Genomic DNA, 16,105 nt, shown 5'->3' with positions numbered 1-16,105 from the left:
TGCACTCCTCGTTAGGCCTATGGCTGCTAGGCCACACTACCTCTAATAGAGCGCTTTAGGTTTATACATTGAGCCCTGTACACTTCTCGGGAACTGGGGAACCCCTGGACTCTGTGCCCAGTATAACCCCCTAGTGACATGCCATATACACAGTCTGCTTCCTACAGTTAACCTGAACTTCCACATTGAAAATGTATATATGATGTTCTGCTTTTAAGTCTGGTCTACGTAGTTGTCTTTAAATATGTCTTGTTGACAAGTTTGATGAATGTTTTTGGAACTGGCAACTTAACTCTCTCCTAACCTTTTTCCATTGTGTAGTGAAACCTCGTCCTTGATTTCATCCAGTCAAAGTCAGGAGGCTGGTTACCAGAGCAGTGCCCACCAGACAGCAACATATACCTCTCAGAGCAGTGCTCAGGGTCCAATATATGAGCAGCGATCCACACAGACCCGGCGGTTTCCTAACTCCATATCCTCCTCCCCACAAAAGGACCCAATGCAGCCTAAGGTATGCAGACCTGTTTTTAAACAGATTCACTGTATGCAGTACACAAAGTGCTCTGAAAATGGTTTACATCCATTGATATTACTCTTCATCTCTTCTCTGACAACCTCTACAGAATGGCTTCAGTTCTGTGCCGTCCACGCAGATGCAGTCGCCTCCGGCATTGGAATGTGAGTTTGTTTGGCATTCTCATGTTACATTTTGGTATGGGTGGAAGGTGGTGGTAAGGTGTTTAGGCTTTCTTTTATTTAAAATTTTATAGGGATTTGCTCTCAGGTAAAACTCTTGTCCTTCAATATCATTTTCCATGACAATTTTCACAATCTGCAGCAGTCTTCCAAACCACTGCTGTCTTTTATGCACACCTTCTGCATTTCTTGTGCTCCCTATAACTACCTTTCTGACTTCCCTTCTAATGTTTAACTAAATAGCACACCATTAAAAAAACTGCTTTCCGCTACACCCTTACCCAGTCCATGTTTTCCTCCCTCCTTGAAAAACGTATACATTCTTACATCTTCTGACACCATGTTCACTTAATAATCCGCTGCAGATTCATCAGCCGCTTTCCCCTCCAAATACAAGAAAGGCTGCAACATTCAGCTCTTCCTTCATGAAATTAAGCCAAGTTTTAGGTTTCATTGATTTAGCCATCTACCGGGTCCACTGCATGAAGTCCAGTCTAGTTTCCTTTGTAGATTACATCTGACAGCTAGTAGAACAGGTTGACATAATCACTCTGGTTACACTAAATCTTTTTGTAGCCTTTTACCCCTTCACACATGACCCATTCACTCATGACATTGCTGAACATCTCAAGTAGGGTTACCCATTAATACACTAGCCTGGTGTGCGGCTGCTTCATTCCAGACCATTCATTGGCTCACCTTCTGCTCTACCTTCAAACAAGCTCTTTTCAGTCTTCATAGGCTTCTTCCATCGGCCTCACCCTCTTCCTCTGTTTCTCTGCTAACCCACTTGGTTTGCTTTTTTGATTTTACGTTAATGATATATATGGAGAACAGCCATGTTTTCAGCCATTTGGAAGGGTCTCCTGCCTACAACTCAGGAACTTTTTTTAAACTGCCTTTTCTTGGTAGATTCCTGGTTAGTCACAACTTTCTCAAACGTAATACAGAGAAAACCAAGATCCTGATCATAGGTAAACTTCTGTAGTAGGGGAATCTCTGTGTATAGTCATAATCTAGTGAATAGTCCCGCCCACGTGCGTGGACCCCGGAGCAATCAAAAATAATCTCTTAAAGTGTCGGAAAAAAATGCAGAACTGCAGACACGTAAGAGAATTTAAAGACAGATAATGCAGCCTATAACCAGGCTACACTGTCCAGTACTTCAACTAGAAATTCCACAAAATCCACAAACCGCAAAGCCTGTCCAGATTTCCCTTGCCTTAGCAGCAAAAACCCTCTGGAATGATAGAGAGGAAGACATGGACAGACAAGCCCCATAGGCTGCCATTATGTGGCTCAAAACAGGATACTGTGCCTTTAAGAGAACTTTTCAGAACTTCACAGTATCCCAGAATGCACAGCAGGTCCCTTTTACTTTCAGTTCTTTTTTCCGGCTCCTGCAAGCAGGACCCTAGAGCATTGAGCTCTCTTTTTTAAGGGTTTTTTGTGATTTTTCAGTTTTTTTCAAAGTTAAGTGCTTTTTAGTACTTTGGTGCCTTTCTCCTTGTTTCTTGAACTCTGTTTTTTGTCGAATATGCCCGCATTATTCGATAAATGCCCGGAATGCTCCAGGAAGAAGGCCAAATCGGATCCCCATGAGGTGTGTATCCTCTGCCTTCCATCTTCCCATGTCCCAGAGGAGTGTGCGATCTGTCAAGGCTTCTCTGGCAGGACCCTGAAGGACAGAAAGAAGATCAAACTTCAGGGCCTCGAAGAAAGAAGATTGAAGGCACAAGGTGGGCCTGGAGGGGCTTCATCTGCCCATGCTGCGGCCTCTGGGGGGCTCCCCCGGGGCAGGAACACCTGCAAGCGTCCCCATTCTCCGTCTGGGTCGATTGCACCGACTACGGCGTCAAGAGGGATAACTACGGTCTGTTCCCCGTCGTCGGGGGCGAAATGACGTCGAAGGACCTTACAAGGCCACCATCGAAGTCTCCGGTGACTGTGTCGTCATCGTCGTCGTCGAGTGATCGACATCGAAAGGCCCGGCGTCGGCGCTCGCCGTCGAGGCGCCTTCGCCGTTGGCGAAGAGGAGACGATCGTCGTCTAGGAGGTCCTCGTCGTCTAGGACTGGATCGCCGTCGAGGCACAGGACGCCGTTGAGGCGAAGGTCGGCGCAGAGGTTCGCTGTCGAGGCGGAGAAGATCGCCTTCGAGGCGGACAAGATCGCCGTCAAGGCGCGGGACGCCGTAGAGGCACAGACTGTCGCCGTCAGGTCGCAGTTCTTCGACGTCGCAGAAAGGTGGAGGAAGACCCGACGCCAAGGGAGGCTCCCCATCATCCCAGGCTGGTGGAGATGGTGGTTCGCCGGGCTCGGTGTACTCCGAAGTCTATACCCTGTCACAGAAGCAGGTTACGCCACCGCCTCCATTACCGAGGGGTCTCCCGCCGAGGAACCCTACTCCTCCTCCGTTACCACCACCTCAGCCCGTACCTCGGTTGCCAGACAAGCCTCCTCCGAGGTCTGCGTCACTGCCTAGGTTTCCGACTCCGCCCAAGGGGACTCTTAAACCGAAGGCTCCGGCCAAACCCAAGTCGTCCGCTCCCGTGGAACCGGTGGATCGACCAAGGCAGAGAAAGTCCCGATCACGCTCCGGACAGAGAGGAAGATCGAGGAGTCATCATAGATCCTCCACCAGATCGAGGCGTCGCCGTAGGAGGCGGGGGTCTAGGTCCCGCACGGACTCCTCCAGGACCCACACAAACCCCAATTGTGAGAGGGGGTAAGGGCTGCCAGTCAATGAATAGCACAGTTTTAGGATGCAGGTTATGGTACACTAAAGCGTGTGTAGGCTGATAGTGTAGTCAGGAACTCTGTGGAACAGGGGGAATTCATTATGAACATGTCTATACTGTACTGAATTATGTGAAGAAACACAAGGCCTGTTGTGAATACCTGGTTAACGCTGTTCACGGGCCAGGAGGGGCTCCAGTGTCATGACACTGGAGCCCCTCAAGGTCCGCGAACACCAATAACTCCAGTTTATTGAAGACGGGCCACACATTATCTTTCTAACTGTTGCCTTCTTTTCCCACTCACTCAATTAGTACCCGGCTGGGTCCCATTGTAAGTATCTTTTTTCCTCTTTCACTCACGTGTGGCACACTCCTCACGTGGCTGCCCAGTTAAATCACCAGGTACCTTCCATTCCCACTTTATCTCCTTCCTGTCGCATTTGTGCCAGTAAATCGGCCCTATGCTGATATTATCCTTCTCTTCCAAGATGTCCCTAGGTCCTGATAAGACCCCACACTAAACAGAGGGTTGAAATGTTGACACAAAAGGAAAAGCGAACCATTAACAATATCACGGCAAATAGCTGCTGTTTACTCTATATATGTAATGGTCGACTTTCAAAGGATTTTGGAAACCTTGTACACAAATTGGCACTGATTTGGCACCAATACTTGAGGTTCTTGTTTTCACTGGGGACACTACTCACAATTCATTTTTTTTTCTTGGTATTGTATCTATTCCATCCACTCTTTTTTGTGATGTAAAATCAACTGATATAATAAACCATTGGTAATGTGGTTTCTTCTTCCTCTGACATTACTCTAACCCTTCGCATTGCGATTGTGCATCCTAATTTCAAGCTAGACAGTACCATTCCCAGGAACCACTGTTTCTGATAACAAGGGTATGTTCAGGTACACAGACAATATTTTTAAAGCTGCTGTCTGTTCCAGAATCCTTACCCCTAGAGAAGATGAAATATAAATGTTCCCCCACAGATCCTCTCAAGCATCTGGGGATGCCCCTCCCCCAGATAAATAATCGACGCTTATTGATGCTTCGGGTAAAAGCATCAATTGGTTAGAAGTAAATACCAGCCTCTTACTGTGACGACATGCATGGTTGCAGATATCTGGGTTCAAACCTGAAATCCAACAATCCATCCTGGCTATACCCTTTAATAAACCTTTTTGGCCCTGAAGTCGATCTAGCGCTTGAAAAAATGAAGACATCAACACATTTTTATAGGGGATGGTCCAAGTCCACAGACACTGACCTGAACTCTTACTAAAGGCAATTCCCAATCCTCTTTTACAAGAGGATTTTTCAGAGGAGATTATAGGTGACAGTCCCATGGGTAGAGGTCAAAACAACACATCTCGTACTTCCCCTTCCTCAAGCAAACAGTGACTTCACAACACTTCCCTCCAAATATTCCAGAACTGTCGGAGGAAGACTTCAAGACTTTCTCCCCATTTGGAAATCAAAATCACACAAATGGGTGCTTGGAATTATCCAACATGGTCATTGCCTGGAGCTTATCAACAATCCTCCAAACATTTCTCTTTAGTACTCCAAGGGCTTTAGAACCAGTCCCACGCCAGTACCAAGGGTTAAGGGTTTATTCCCTTTACTTTCTCTTTCCCAAAAAGGACGGCTCCTTGAGACCTATGCTAGATCTCGGAGAGTTAAACAAGTACATATTGTCGGAGAACTTTCACTTGGAAACTCTTCAAGTACTTCTTCTCTTGCAGCAGGGCGACTTTGTCAACTCTAGATCTAAAGGACGCCTACGTTCTTATTCCAATTCATCCTGCTCGTTGCAAATACTTCAGGTTTGTGATAGCAGGCAAACATTACCAGTTCAAGGTGCTTACACTTGACATCACCACAGCCCCCAGTGTTTACCAAATGTCTCACAGTAGTAGCTGCTCATCTCAGAAGACAATGTATACATGTCTTCCCTTACCTGGACGACTGGATAATTTTAGCGGGCACTTACCAGACCTGTATCCTACACACTCAGACAACAGTGCACCTATTGCACCAGTTGGGTTTTACTATAAATACACAATCTCATCTGTGTCCAGCACAAGTGCAATCTTATTTGGGAGCTTTCCTCAACACTCAAAGCTCCAGCTACTCCCAATGTTACCAGAATGCACAACATTCAGGCCACACTATTACAATGCCAACCCAACCAATCATTACCAGTCTTCATGCAACTGCTGGGAATTATGGCATCCTACATTGCAATCGTACCTCATGCAAGGCTTCACATGCGTCCTCTGCAGGAATGTTTAATGTCCGTGGAATCAATCACAGGGCCTTTTAACCGATCTAGTGTTGGTAGACAGCTGCACTCATCGCTCTCTGCAGTAGTCTAACCCTCAAAACCTAGCAATAGGGTGGCCTTTCATAGACCTGATTCCACAGACTATACTGACAAGACGCGTCGTTTGACAGGCTGGGGTGCCCATCTTTAACATTACACAGTACAGAGCCTGAGGTCAGACAATTACAAACGTCTCCATATCAAGTACCTGGAAGTTCTAGCAGTGTTCCTAGCACTCCAAGCTACTAACTGCAGAAACTGGAAGGGACTCTCGCCTTTCACAAAGCATTTGCAATTTGCAGATTCACCACAAAATCTATCTCTAGGAGAACACCTTTCAGGAGTAGTAAATCTGATTACAGACCTGCTCAGCAGACACTTTAAAAGAATGTGCATTTCCACAGATCTGTTTGCCACAGTACACAACGCAAAATGCCAACGCTTCGCATCCAGGTTCCCACACCCAGCATCCAAGGGCAATGCTCTATGGATGTATTGGTCAGGGATATTTGTTTAAGCTTTTCTGCCTCTCCCACTAATTCTATTATTGGTTCGGAAGCTCAGACAAATGTCCCTCACACTAATCTTAGTAGCCCCAACATGGGCTCATCAACCTTGGTACACCACCCTGGTTGAACTCTGTGGTTCCACATTAACGCTACATCTCACACCCTGTGTCCTCACTCAGAGCCTTGGAGAAATCAGACCTCCAAATCCCAGAGAACTCAACTTAGCCATTTGGCTCCTGAAGTCCTAGTTTGGTGATTTACAACTGCCACAGACTGTATGTTTGCCCCAGTATTGGAACTTTCATAGATTCCCATGCTTTTGTATCATTCCCCGTCGTCGGAATGGTAGTCTCGGTAACAAAAATACCATAGCAGTAGGTACAAAAGAGAAAGAAAAAAGGACTAGGCCTCATTCCCTTTTGTAGTATATCACCCTCTTTTTGTAAAAGAAACCTAACGTAGGCATCAGCCAATCAGAAGAGCCTCCCCCCTTAGAACCCTCAAGAAGGAACCTCCGAGCCTCCGATTTTCTACCGCACGTTGTGCTTAGGGAGTCTCCTTTGAGCTCTGCTCAACTTCTACTCTTCAAGGAGTTTCTTCAAGATTTGTTTCTTCAGATTCTTTTCAGTTTCACTTCAGAATTGTTAGCTGCCTTCCAGGATGTCTGGCAAGAAGGCCCTTTCCAAGCCATGTTCCACCTTTGGCAAGAAAAGTCTTTTTGTGGAGGATAAGCATAAAGACTGCATCTATGCCTCTATCCTGACCACAAGGCTGCGGACTGTAAAATCTGTCTCACTTTTTCGACCAAGAGGCTCCGGGACCGTGAGGGTAGGCTTCTGACATGGCTCCAGAAGTTAAAATCCAGGAAAGATACTGTCTCTAGTGACAGTAAAGGTACAGCATCTGCATCTTCCTCAAGAAGGTCAGGTAAGAGGGGTAGGGGTTCCCCTTCTCCTTCTGTGGAGCGTCCTACTAAGGCCTCAAAAAAGACCACCAGTGAGTCTGAGAGCCAGGGTCCCAGCAAATCTCCTCACCGAGGTGAAAAGGAGGGTGGGACCAGCTACGCCTTCCAAGGGGGAGAAGACTGACTCAGCCTTCAAGAAACCCACTTCCCAGTCTTCTGGGAGGAGTTCGAAGTCCTCGACGACGAAGGCGGAGTTTCCGTCGACTAAGAAATTGAAGACAAAATTAAAATTCGTTTCGTCGACAGGGGATAAGTCGACTAAGGGATCGTCGTCTAAGAAGGAAGCGTCGACGGCAGGTACGTCAGTGGCGACGGGAGATTTGCCGACGGCGCGTCGACGACTAAGGTGTCGATGAGTTACAGCGTCGCCGACAATGACTACGTTGACGACGACAGTGTCGTCGACGAGAGCATAGACGACGACTTTAACAATGACGACAGTTTCATCGTCGACGACACCAATCTCGTTGACGTGTGTGCAACAGTAGACGGAACAGTCGACGGTATTGTCCTCTGAAAAAAATTACAATGTTCGAGGCATATGGGCTGCAGATGGTACATTATGAATAGATCGCCATCTGGTGTTGGGCTCGGATGATTGAACTTTGTTTTTCTCTTGGAGAGTCTTTTGTATCTTGGTGACTCCTCCCTTAGTTGGTAGTGCGCATGGGCATCGGCTCCATCCTTAGATTGTTTTTTTCCGCCATCGGGTTCGGATGAGGATCGAGACGCTCCAGATCAACTTCAGAAGGAAGTGATTTATCGGCGCGTATTCCCTTTCCAATTCGACGGTATTGTTATCGAACGCGTTTCATTTCCATTCCGACGCGTTGCAAATTGAAAACCGAAGAGAAAAACTTGGATCTACGTCGAAGAACAGGAGGCCTTTCTCGACGCAGTCAAGCCCGGAGTCCATGGAAAGGACTCCATTCAAAAAATGTCCAACGTGTGGTGCTAAGTTCCCACACAAGGACCTACACGAGGTGTGCAACCTCTGTCTATCGCCTGAACACGAATCCAGGGACTGCGAAGCCTGTGCAGCATTCTCCTCCAAGCTAACGATTAGAAATCGTAGAGCTCGAAGACACGAGGTTTCCAGAATGCAGGCGGAGGCGATCATGGAGCTGTTCGGAGACGAGCAAATCGAGGAAGAAGAGGACCAGTCTGGGTCGGAAGGGGACCAGTCTGAGGTTGAAGAACTCATCGAGCAACAAACCGTGAGTGACGACGTCCCCTTACCGAAAAACCGACCCCGTGCGGTAACGACCCCGCCCTCGGGCCCGGTCAAACCGCAGAAAAAAGTTTCCGACGCCCCGCCCTCGGGCCCGGCAACGAAACTGAAACTGAAACCGAAACACTCGGACCCCCACCATGTCGGATCCGAGAAAAGGGCGACATCGACTTCGGCACCGAGGCTACATACAAGGGAAAGCTCGGTATCGAAACATTCCATGTCGAAGCATAAATATGATTTATCGTCCAAGATACACTCGATACCCAGAAAGTCGGAATCGAGCAGACATTCGGTACCGAAAACAACAAGATCTGACGATCGAAAACAAAAGCACCTCTCGGAACCAGGACCTTCGGTACCGATTCAGGAGCAACAGACAGATCCCAAACAAAAGATCTTGTTTATTGATCCGCAAACTGGGAAAGTGGTCACGAAGAAGAGAGAGTGAACAGTCAGAAGATAAACCTCTTCCTTCAAAAAAGAGAACAATGGGGACAAATATAACTCCTCCTGCTTCTCCTCGACCTAAAGTCACACCCCCTTCTCCTATTCCTCACAATAGGACAAATATTCCTACACCTTCCACACCAAGACCAGCTACACCTCAGTCAGATGTAGACAGTGATCTAGGGGAGGGAGAACCTCAAGGGGATGACAAAACTATCCCAGATGAGGAGGACCCATGGGAAAACTATGATGTAGGGTCAGATGAGGACAACGACCCAGAGCTATATCCCTCAAAGCCTTCACCACCTGATGATAACACAGGTTTTGTGCAGCTCATTAATAGGGCAGCAAAATATCACAAACTAGATATGCATACAGAACCTCAAATAGAGGATTTCTTGTTAGAGACTCTACCTAATGCACAGAGAACATCAGGTACTCTTCCTATGTTGAAGGGTCTTCTTAGTCACACAGAGGAGATATTCGAAAACCCAGTGAGAGCCAGGGTGTTAAACCCAAGAATTGATAAAAAAATATAAAGCGGCTCCAAAGGACCCAATATTTATTAAAGGCCATGTACCTCTAGACTCGCTGGTGGTCTCAAACGCTCGTAAAAGAGCAAACTCATTATCTACAGGAGAGGCTCCTCCACCAGATAAAGAGTCAAAGTTAATAGATGCATCAGGCAAAAGAGTAGCATCACAGGCAGCTAATAGCTGGCGTATAGCCAATACACAAGCACTACTCGCACGTTATGACAGGGCACATTATGATGAGTTAGAGAAACTAATCACACATCTCCCCAAAGAACATCAGAAAAAGGCAGATCAATTAATACAGGAAGGTAAAATAATAACTAATACCTCCATTAAATGCGCACTAGACGCAGCAGACACTGCAGCAAGATCTATTAACACCAGTGTCATGCTAAGAAGACATGCATGGCTTAGAATCTCAGGATTCAAACAAGAAGTACAAACGGCCCTACTGAACAAACCATTTGATCAAAAGACACTGTTTGGTTCAAGCACAGACGAGACATTAGAAAAAATGAAGAAAGATACAGAAACGGCTAAGTCAATGGGAGCATTGCAACAGCCAACACACAGAGGTTCCTTTCGTAGATCCACCTATAGAGGGGGCTCAAAGAATACAGGAACAAATCAGCAATCCACCTCTTTCACACCAACATCACCCAGAGGTAATTCAAGAGGCAGTTACAGAGGTAACAACAAGGTTAGAGGCCGCGGAAATAACAACCGCAACGCCTTAACACCAAAACAGTGACTTCATAGAACTCCCCCCAGACCACATAACACCGGTCGGGGGACGTCTATCACAGTTCCTACCTGTCTGGGAAGACATCACATCAGACAAGTGGGTGAGACAAATTATCCAACATGGTTATTGCCTAGAACTCACAGCTACCCCACCAAACATCCCCCCCCCAAACAGCGTCCAATGAGTCAAGATCATCTGACATTGTTAAGAGAAGAAGTTCTAGCACTTCTACAAAAGCATGCAATAGAGAAGGTCCCAAAAGATCAACAAGGAACAGGAGTATACTCTCTATACTTCCTGATCCCCAAAAAGGACGGGTCCCTAAGACCAATATTAGACCTCAGACCTCTCAATGCTTACATAAATTCGGAGCATTTCCACATGGTCACGCTCCAACAAGTACTCCCTTTACTGAAGAAAGGGGACTTTCTTTCTACACTGGATCTAAAAGACGCTTACTTTCATATCCCAATTCACAAAGCCCACAGAAAATACCTAAGATTTGTGTTAGAAGGACAACACTATCAGTTCAAAGTCCTTCCGTTCGGTGTCACAACAGCACCAAGAGTTTTCACAAAATGTCTAGCTGTGGTGGCAGCACACCTAAGAAGACAACAAATACATGTCTTCCCATACTTGGACGATTGGCTAATAAAGGCCAAGTCAAAAGAAGAATGTCTTCACAACACACAGAAGACAATTCAATTGCTGCACCACCTAGGGTTCACGGTGAACTACAAAAAATCGCACCTGCAACCAAACCAGATTCAGCAATACCTGGGGGCTACAGTAGACACAGAAAAAGCAATAGCATACCCCAACCCAGTCAGGATACAAACAATGGTCGGGTTAATACAAAGATTTCAACGACAACACTCACTACCAGCACGAGTTTATGCAACTATTAGGCATGATGTCCTCATGCATACTGCTAATACCACATGCCAGACTTCAAATGCGTCCACTACAGGAGTGTCTAGCGACACAGTGGAATCAGGCTCAAGGTCAGATTACAGATCTGGTGTTGGTAAACGACCGGACGTACCGCTCTCTGAAGTGGTGGAACACAGAAAACATTTCCAAGGGACGGTCGTTCCTAAAGCCAATTCCACAAGTAATAATAACAGCGGACGCATCGCTCTCAGGATGGGGAGCGCATATGGACAAATACACAGTGCAGGGGAAGTGGAGTGTGCAGCAAAAGAAACTGCACATCAACTACCTGGAACTATTAGCAGTGTTTCTAGCACTAAAAGCTTTCCAAATGCAAATAACAGGCAAGGCAGTCCTGATCAGAACAGACAACATGACTGCAATGTATTATATTCAAAAACAGGGGGGGGGACACTCTCTCCAACTATCCAAACTAGCACAGGACATTTGGAGATGGGCCATTCCTCAAAAGATCTATCTGTTAGCAGAACACCTACCAGGAGTTCAAAATCAGATAGCAGACATCCTAAGCAGACAGTCAGAGCAAGTACACGAATGGGAGCTGCACGACCAAATACTGCAGCCATTCTTCCAAAAATGGGGGCAACCAGAGATAGATCTGTTTGCCAATCATCAGAACGCAAAATGCAAAAACTTCACATCCAGGTACCCACACCAACGGTCCCAGGGCAACGCACTATGGATAAATTGGTCCAACAAATTTGCTTATGCGTTCCCTCCTCTACCACTAATTCCGTTACTGGTTCGGAAGCTGCAGCAACACTCAATGACAATGATACTAGTGGCACCCACGTGGGCAAGACAGCCGTGGTTCACCACACTGCTACAACTCTCACAAGTACCACATCAAAAGCTAAGATTATTACCCATGCATCTTACACAGAACCATGGAGAAATAATGCACCCAGATCCCAAACAACTGAACCTAGCGATCTGGCTCCTGAGGTCATAGAGTTTGGATATTTAGATCTACCACCAGAATGTATGGAAATCATTAAACAAGCAAGACGTCCTACCACCAGAGCATGCTACGCAGCAAAATGGAAAAGGTTTGCTATACACTGTAACAGTAAGCAAATCAACCCTCTGGACGCATCCACTAAACAAATCATTTGCTATTTACTACACTTACAGCGATGTAACTTAGCATATACCTCTATAAGAGTTCATCTCGCAGCTATAGCGGCGTACCTACAAAACAGGCAACATCTTTCCCTGTTTAAAGTACCAGCAATTAAAGCTTTCATGGAAGGACTCAAAAGAGTCATTCCACCAAGAAGACCACCTTCCACAGTCTGGAATCTCAACATAGTACTTACCAGACTAATGGGGCCACCCTTTGAACCTATGCATAGGTGTGAAATACAATTCCTCACATGGAAGGTGGCCTTCCTCATAGCTATCACGTCACTTAGAAGAGTAAGTGAACTGCAGGCTTTTACAATTCAAGAACCATTTATGCAGTTACACCAAAATAAGGTGGTTCTTAGAACAAACCCAAAATTCTTACCAAAAGTAATTTCAGCATTCCACATCAATCAGTCAGTGGAATTACCGGTTTTCTTTCCAAAACCACAAACAGTAGCAGAAAGAGCCCTACATACATTAGATGTTAGAAGGGCCATATTGTACTATATAGAAAGAACACAAACTTTCAGAAAGACAAAACAGCTATTTGTTGCGTTTTCTCCAACACACAAAGGCAATCCCATCTCTAAGGCGGGCATTGCCAGATGGATTGTAAAATGCATTCAAATATGCTACTTAAAAGCAAAGAGAACATTAACTGTTCCTCCTAGAGCTCACTCTACACGTAAACTAGGAGCATCTATGGCATTTTTGGGAAACATCCCACTAGATGACATATGCAAAGCAGCTACCTGGGTTACACCACACACCTTCACAAAACACTATTGTGTAGATGTGCACACAACACAACAAGCTAGAGTGGGACAAGCAGTATTAAAAACTTTATTTCAGACAGTTGCAACAGACACTGGCGACCACCGCTAGGGAGAGAACTGCTGTATAGTCTATTCATAATGTACCATCTGCAGCCCATATGCCTCGAACGGAATATGCTACTTACCTGTATGCATCTGTTCTTGGCATAGAGGGCTGCAGAGTGGTACATGCCCTCCCAGCCTCCCCGGAAACCTGTCTGTTCCAACATTATTCTTATTTAGATACACTTACATGGGCATTCTTATCTGTATTCTACTACACTACTCCATCTAACCCTACTATGGCAAAACAATCTAAGGATGGAGCCGATGCCCATGCGCACTACCAACTAAGGGAGGAGTCACCAAGATACAAAAGACTCTCCAAGAGAAAAACAAAGTGCAATCATCCGAGCCCAACACCAGATGGCGATCTATTCATAATGTACCACTCTGCAGCCCTCTATGCCAAGAACAGATGCATACTGGTAAGTAGCATATTCCTTCAGTGACGAGAATTACGCCGGAGATGACATCTCCTAGGAGAGTGACCCCCTTGCCACCTGCTTTACTCTTTGAGGAAGGGGAGTCGGATGAGTATGAAAAGGACTCGTGTAGCTATGCCAATAAGTCCCTCTCAATTTCTGGTCAAATGTCAAGAGACTGACTCTGAAGGGGGATATGACCAGGAGGATGGTGGACATCAGGCGGCCCAGTCACAACATTATTCTGGGCAGGATATGGTTACAGTACCATCTTATTTCCTTCAGGACCTGCATAAGATGCTGCAGGACTACAAATCTAAAGCAATTAGGCCAATTCTGGTTCCGGCAGCGCCTGCTACGCCTGCCTTGGTTTCTGCCTCAATGGCTATGCCTGGATTGCCTGCTCAGGTATCCCCTCAGCCTCCGACATCTTTTCCACAGGATCCTTCCAGCCCGGCTGATGCCCATGATGATTCCTCGGATAAGGATCAACATTCAGATCATAACTCTGTACATACAACTGAGTGGGATGAATATATCATTCCGGATCCCTCATCTCCAGTTCCCTATCCAGTTTATTCCCCGCCAGCGGACATAGGAGGTTTCCATCAGCTGATGGAAAGAGCAGCTGGCAGGTTCAAATTGGCCATGCCTGCTGTGGCTACGGATTGTTTCTTGTATGACTTCCAAGGAACTCTTCAGGAAGACAACAAGGTCCATTCCTATTGTAGATCATCTGTGGAAGGAGGGCCTGAAGGCTATGAAGAACCCAGCGACGGTGGTCCCTGTGCTACCGCGTCTGGATAAGAAATACAGAGCACCTGACGATGGACTGGCGGCCTTGACGGGCCACCCCAAACCAGACCAGGAAATCCCGTAACCCCTCTGCTCCCTTAACAACTCCACCGGACAAGGAAGGGCGGAGATTGGATAATGCGGGGAAAAGATTCTCGTCGATGGCGAGTCTTCTTGTGCGAGCTGCCAATGCCCTGGCGATCTTGGGTAGATACGACCACCAACTTTAGTGTGATGTTGCTCCGTTCCTAGACCAACTACCTCCAGAGTCTACATCAGAGGCGAAAAAGATCTTGCAGGAGGGAGAAGCGACATCAATTGAGATCATTGACTCTCCCATGGATAACAACAGCGTTTCGTTCCTTGGCTGGGGTGGCAGTCCTACGTCCCCAGGGGTGGCTGAAGGCTACTCTGTTTCGGCCTGAGATTCAAAACAAAGTCCTGGATCTTCCCTTTGATGGGGAGGCAATATTTGGAAAGCTGATCGATGACACTCTTCAGGAAATCAAAAAGGATACGGAAACTGCCAGATCCTTGGGTACCCTTCAATACCGCAGGTATCCTTTTAAGGGTTCTAGAGGCAAAGGTAATAACTTCAGGGAATCCTATCAACAGCAGCGCTATTCATCCACGGGCTCAGGTTCCCAGCAATACCGTCAGCCTTATCAACAGAGGCATGGCCAATCTTCAAACTACTCCAGGCCTTACAATAAGGGGAAATCGGCTGGATGAGATTTGTCCAAGCGCCAATAGCGGCCTCCTGGCTCTTCCTACTGTACCCTCCTCCAAGAAATCATCAGTTGGAGGCAGGGTAACCAAATACCTTCAGAGCTGGTCCAGGATAACAGCGGACCGTTGGGTGCTCAACATCATTCGGAAAGGGCATACCTTGGAATTTACACAAGTCCCTCCACCCAAGCCCCCGGAAGCCATTCCATCGAAACACCTGCGTCTCCTGCGACTCGGAAGTCCAACAGATGCTCCGGAAGGGAGCGATAGAGCTGGTCCTCTCCAATCAAAAGGGACAAGGATTCTATTCCAGGTTCTTCCTGGTAAGGAAGACGTTAGAGAAATGGCACCCCATTTTAGATCTCAAGGAGCTCAACACCTATCTCATCTCCCTGTCCTTCCGGATGGTCTCTCTCCAAGACCCCTTGAGGCTCATCAGCCCAGGGGATTTCATGGCCACACTCTATCTAGAGGACGTGTACTTCCATGTCCCGATTCACCCAGCACACAGAAGGTTTCTACGATTCACAGTAGCCAAGAGCCACTTTCAATTCAGGGTTTTACCCTTTGGACTTCGCTCAGCCCCGAGGATTTTTACAAAGGTGCTGGCGCCAGTAGCAGCATTTCTGCGAAGAAACCATTTTCAGGTCTTCCCCTACCTGGACGACTGGTTGCTGAAGGCCCCATCCAGGGAAGCAGCGCTGGACGCTGTTCAGGCTTGTACAAATTTGTTTCAGAGTCCGGGCCTCACTCTAAACAAAGAAAAGTCATCTCTGGTCCCGTCCAGAAAGGCTTGTTTCCTGGGAGCCATCCTTGATTCAAAGCTCTCGAAAGCCTTCCCTACTCTGGAAAGGAGAGAGTAGCTACAGACCTTGGCTCGGGACTTACAAGAAAGGTGTCTTTCAGTACGCCGCTACAAATCTCTGCTGGGGGTAATTTCATCATGTATTCCTCTGGTTCCTCACTGCAGACTAGGAATGCGTCCTCTTCAGG

At 46.7% G+C, this 16,105-nt stretch overlaps 1 protein-coding gene across 23 annotated transcripts in view; it reads left to right on the top strand.

The window, feature by feature from the left end:
• Positions 1-16,105, top strand: part of UBAP2L (ubiquitin associated protein 2 like) — an 889,182-nt gene that overhangs the window by 210,565 nt on the left and 662,512 nt on the right. For all 23 annotated transcript variants that reach the window (XR_015302630.1, XR_015302632.1, XR_015302629.1 and 20 more), the window contains 2 exons: positions 322-511; positions 624-678. Coding sequence is in view for 18 of the 23 variants with exons in the window: in XM_086947511.1 (XP_086803637.1) it covers positions 322-511; positions 624-678 (245 nt within the window). In the remaining 5 variants the exon portion in view is untranslated. The remainder of the gene's footprint in view (positions 1-321; positions 512-623; positions 679-16,105) is intronic.

Source organism: Lissotriton vulgaris, chromosome 12 (assembly GCF_964263255.1).
Source record: "Lissotriton vulgaris chromosome 12, aLisVul1.2, whole genome shotgun sequence".
Classification (NCBI taxonomy): Eukaryota; Metazoa; Chordata; class Amphibia; order Caudata; family Salamandridae; genus Lissotriton; species Lissotriton vulgaris.
Note: the sequence above shows the minus strand (reverse complement) of the source record. Positions and strands in the feature narration are given on the sequence as shown.